Source organism: Mus pahari, chromosome 10, assembly GCF_900095145.1.
Source record: "Mus pahari chromosome 10, PAHARI_EIJ_v1.1, whole genome shotgun sequence".
Classification (NCBI taxonomy): domain Eukaryota; kingdom Metazoa; phylum Chordata; class Mammalia; order Rodentia; family Muridae; genus Mus; species Mus pahari.
Window position 1 is genome coordinate 40,481,357 of NC_034599.1, and position 4,935 is coordinate 40,486,291.

Here is a 4,935-nt window from a genome sequence, read left to right on the forward strand (position 1 = left end):
TGTGTGTGTGTGTGTAAGTGTATAGGTGTGGTATGCAGATGAAAGTTTATCTGAGTGAAAATTTAGGTGTATAGACTCATAGTTAATATAGGAACATGGACACCTATGTTTATATCAGCACAGTCCACATGATAACATCTAGGAAAGACTGCCAGGAAACCCTACAGCTACTTAGGTGGGTCATTTCATTAAGAGGCTATAAAAGAACCTGGAGAGATGGCTGGCTCGGTGGTTAAGAGCACTTGCTACTCTTCCAGAGGACCTAGGCTTAGTTCTCAGCACCCACATAGTGGCTCACTACTCCCTGTAGTTCCAGTTCCAGAGGATTCAAGGCCCTCTCTTGGTCTCCAAGGGCACCAGGCACATAGACAGAGACAAAAAGATTGTGCACATAAAATGAAACAAATGAATAGTGTTAAGAGGCGATTAGAAAGGGCTTATCAGAGGCTGAGGGTAGCTTGGGGGAGAGGTCAAGGACGTGGTCCTTTCCTCTACATGGATGCTATTGAGAAGCAGTGGCTGGAAAACTTAATCTCATCTAGAAGGAAGGTGGACTCCAAGGCTGTAACAGTAGAGGAGCAGTAGGCTCCGTACTGACTGGGAGAGAGCATGTTTGTGTGTGGTGTACACAAGGACTTCCTTGCATACTGGGTCCTGAGCCCAGAGCCTCTTGCTCATGCCCACGTGTGTCTTTACATCTTATTTTGGGACAAGGTCTCAGTAGGTTACCCCGGCTGACGTTAAACTCATTTTGCAGCCCAGTCTTGCCTTGAACAGATCCCTCTGCCTTAGCCTCCAGGGCAGCTGAGATCACAGGCCTGCACCAGGAGGCCTGGATGGGACCCTGTTTTCACCTGTCCCAAGGCAAGATGTCCTAAGGCCTCGCTCAGTCTGAGTGCCTTGTCTGGGGTCTGCTATAGATGACTATCTATGTCCCTCAGAGGGACCCTGTGGCCTGGCTAGCCTGGTCATTACAGCAGTCACTATTCTTTGGCTTCCTGTGGTGGAAAGCTGACTGGTCTGGACACAGCCTTCTGACCTTGCCTGTTTCACCAATTAGGGACCAGAGTGGGGGCAAATAGTTTCTTCAGTCCTGTGGGTCTATAAATATAAATGGGAGATGAAGGCATGCCCTAAAATCTTTAGGGATCTGAAAACAAATGGCATAAAGAGATGGCACTTTGAATGTAGATGTGTGTGTGGAGTCAGCATGTGAGCTACTCTGCGCATTGCTGCCACAAAATACCTGATAGAATAGCTGAAGGAAGGAAGGGCTTACTGGCTCACAGGAAGGGCTCACAGGACACGGTCCCTCATGGCAGAATGTCACAGCAGCAGTGGTGTGGGCAGCTCCTAATACTGCACTCCAGTCAGGAAGCAGTGAGATAATTACTACTAGCCAGCTCCCTCTTTTTTGTTTAGTCTAGGACCTAGCCCATGAAGTGGCACTGCCCATATTAAGGATGGGACTTCCTACCTCAGCTTACCTAGGCAGGAAAATCCCACACAGGCATTTCTTGAGGCTTCTTTCCCAAGTGATTCTAGGTCCTGTCAAGTTGGCAATTCAAACAAACCATAGGCTTGTGAGTTACCACGGGAGCAGGTCTCTGTTACGGTCAGGGAGTTGTGTCTGGTGTGAGGGGGCATGTTCCACCATGTTTGGGTTTGGACACAGATGCGGTACCCTCTACTCCCAGGAGGCTAGGGTCTGGGTCCTGGGGGTGCGGCTGATGGGTATGAAGCTTTTCACAGTCTCATTGGCTTCCTATCCTTTCTCCCCATGTTCACCTCACTGAAGAGAAGACATCTCCCTTCCTCCGAGAGGTTCAGGTCAACCTCATCGACTTCAAGAAGTGCAATGACTACTTGGTCTATGACAGTTACCTTACCCCAAGGATGATGTGTGCTGGGGATCTTCGAGGAGGGAGGGACTCCTGTCAGGTGAGGTCTTTGTGGGTGGGGCTCAGGTCTCATGACCCTGGAGGTGGGAGAAGGTGGAATGATAGGATCAATATGGAGATCAGAGAGTGGAAAAGCCACTCTTTCCTGACTTGGACCCACCGTTTGCACCAGACTGACTCACCCTCTGGCTCTTCCTTACAGGGAGACAGTGGAGGACCTCTTGTCTGTGAGCAGAACAATCGCTGGTACCTGGCCGGTGTCACCAGCTGGGGCACAGGCTGTGGTCAGAAAAACAAGCCTGGTGTATACACCAAAGTGACAGAAGTACTTCCCTGGATTTACAGAAAGATGGAGGTGAGCGCTCGGCTCAGGGATGGAGCCTGGAGGAGGGTGGAGGGTGTTCAAAGACCATCTGAGCCATGTGCGTTTGAGGATGTCCAAGACAGGACTAGATGTCAAGTGTGGGATCCGTCCAAGGTGTCGGTTTTCCCTCCTCCTTCTCCCTTGGAACAGGGCGGGCGGCATTTGTAAAAGGGTGAACCTTGGTATGATGTCAACACCAGTATAGTTCTCTCCTAGTGATACCCAAAGGTATCCAAAATGGCCACTAGAGGGTGGTAGGAGGTTGCCTTCCATGGCATGAAGTTGCCCCTCAGGAAATGATGGATCTACTCCCAGCTCTGTGGGCTCGGCTCAGCTCAACCCTGCTTCCTCACTATTCTCCAGCCTACAACTAGCCCAGTGCTATGGCCAACCCTCCCTCTCTCTGTGGGCAAGATGATCCAGGACTCAGAGGGAAACTGCATCAGACCGCATTGCCATAAGCCTGGGGTGCACTCCTGCTCTCTCAGAGAAGGCGCTAGCTAGCATTCAACTGAGCTGTACAGGAAGCCCTGGGTTCTCTAGTCCTTGAGTTTCTGTGTTTCACGCTTACTCTGTTTTCTGGTCTGTTCCTCAGAGTGAGGTACGATTCCGGAAATCTTAACCATGTCCTCCTCACATTGCCGACTGCTGTGAAGATCCTGGGCAAAAGGGACTGGCCATTTGCAGCATCTGGACCAGTGACCACCGGGTGCCTTTGTCCCTTCCACCTCTGCTGTCTGTTGTCTGTGGGAGAGTGTGTAAGTTGTGCATATGTGTTTGCATCGTGTGTGTGTGTGTGTGTGTGTGTGTGTGTGTGTGTGTGTGTGTGGTGTGGTGTGTTACTATTATAAGTTCTTCAGAAAACAGGAAAACTCAGCTCTTCTCAGAAGCCCAGGCTGGAAATCTGGAGTTAAGAGTTTGGGCACCAGGTGTGTTCCTACGAGTCCATAAGTGGAGGTGGAGCCAAAAATGAGCCCGGGCAGGGCTTGGAACATGACAACAGCAGTTGTCGCTCTTCTGACTCTGACTTGAAGACCAGCCCGGATTGGTCAGATGCCCAACAGCCAGTGACACCATTGCTGTGCTGGGACAGCAGCAAGTTCTGTCAGGGGCTGTCTTGTCAGTGGCCGGACCATCTGTCCTCCGTGGAAAGCCTTTACCATCTGTGCACAAGCTTCCGGCCCTCTCTGACGCTTGCAGCTGCTGTGGGCTCCAGAGCTGGGCTCTGCTGGAGCTGCCCATCTCTGGGTAATGACTGTGACTCAGGCTTGCTGTGCTGTTTGTTGGTCACAAGCTGTTGGGATGGATTTTATTTTTATATTTAAGATAATAGATGTAACTTTAAGGCGTCTCCAAAAATCCTAGCGACCTTGGGAGGTTTTTTTAATATGAATCACTTCATGAACCCCAGGGGACCCGTGGGAGTTGCAGCATCCTATAATATATTACACCGCTGTAGCATCCTGTGATATATTACACCGCTGTAGCATCCTGTGATATATTACTGGCTTCATGAAATCAGGTGAAGTGCCTTAATGAAATCCTCAGGACAGACACCTCCAGGTCAGTGTAGAGACTAGCGACCTTTGAAATACTCAGGGAAGAAAACCCTCGTTTGGGTTGACAAATAAATTCAGTGCATATTGATCCAGCCTCCAAGGACTATAGCCAGCCAGAAGAAATAAAGATGTGTGTGCTGCCCTGGTTCGCCTCCTGGGACCTCTGAGGAGGAAGTCTACACATACAGCATCATTTACACCCAAGGGTTGACAACGAAGTCTGCTTCTGTCATCTTCCTTCATCTTTCAGCTTTGTAGTGACTCAAAAGGCCAGGAAAAGAACCGAAAGACCTGCCCTCAGAACCCTGAAACAGCCCTTCTGGGTGGCCTAAGTTGGCCATTCTCCTGGTCTTCCCTGCGCCTTTTCTCTTGGTCACCTGTTGCTCCTCAGCTCCACTCTCTGCAACCTTCCTTGGGCCTACCAAACCTCTCGTGATACTGAGTCTTGGAGGCAAGTTCAAGGAGATCAGACCAGCTCAGGACAACTCGGGCAAGCTGGAGGTCGCTGGAGTGGTCGCATCAGACAGGGCTGGAACACAAGGGAATCTCTTCAAAGCTGGGAAGGAGGCAGGCAGCATCCATATCTGCAGAAGATCCCAGCAATGAGCTTCCATAATAAAACCGTGTGGCATGAATAAGTTGTTGGGTGCTTCATTGATGACGTAGGTAGAAACATCAAGATGGCCTGCACTCTGCCCCCCCCCCCCCGCCCCGTGCCCAGGCATCTCGGACATGCTTCTTGTTGACTTCCTCATCTTTGGCTTCTGCTCATCCATTCACACATCTGTTCATTGATTCCTTCCCCAGTGTTACCGGAGCTCAGTGGTGCCAGGTACGGGTGCTCAGTCCATGCGACCCACAAGCTGCACAGCACTCTCTACTCTGTGTGATGGAAGGGATGCTTAAGTGTGGGTACCACGCTTGGAACGTGGACATATGAGCCACCGGCCTCATCCACAGAGGAGAAGACGTTTGAAGTGAGTTTTAAAGAGGAGGTGAACATTCCTAAAGTAGATGCGGCATGGGGCAGGCACTCTAGGGTCAGACTTTTCCCCTCTTACTCTGCCTCTGCCTTTGTTATCCCAGCAAGAAGGGTGCTTATAAGCCCCAC

General features: G+C 50.5%; 1 protein-coding gene across 1 annotated transcript in view; it reads left to right on the plus strand.

Moving 5' to 3' along the window:
• Tmprss13 (transmembrane serine protease 13) overlaps positions 1–2,899 on the plus strand; it is a 27,473-nt gene extending 24,574 nt beyond the window's left edge. The window contains exons 11-13 of the mRNA XM_021207644.2: positions 1,799–1,941; positions 2,104–2,256; positions 2,861–2,899. Of these exons, the coding sequence (XP_021063303.1) occupies positions 1,799–1,941; positions 2,104–2,256; positions 2,861–2,887 (323 nt within the window). The 3' untranslated portion in view covers positions 2,888–2,899. The remainder of the gene's footprint in view (positions 1–1,798; positions 1,942–2,103; positions 2,257–2,860) is intronic.
• The last annotated feature ends 2,036 nt before the right edge of the window (positions 2,900–4,935 follow it).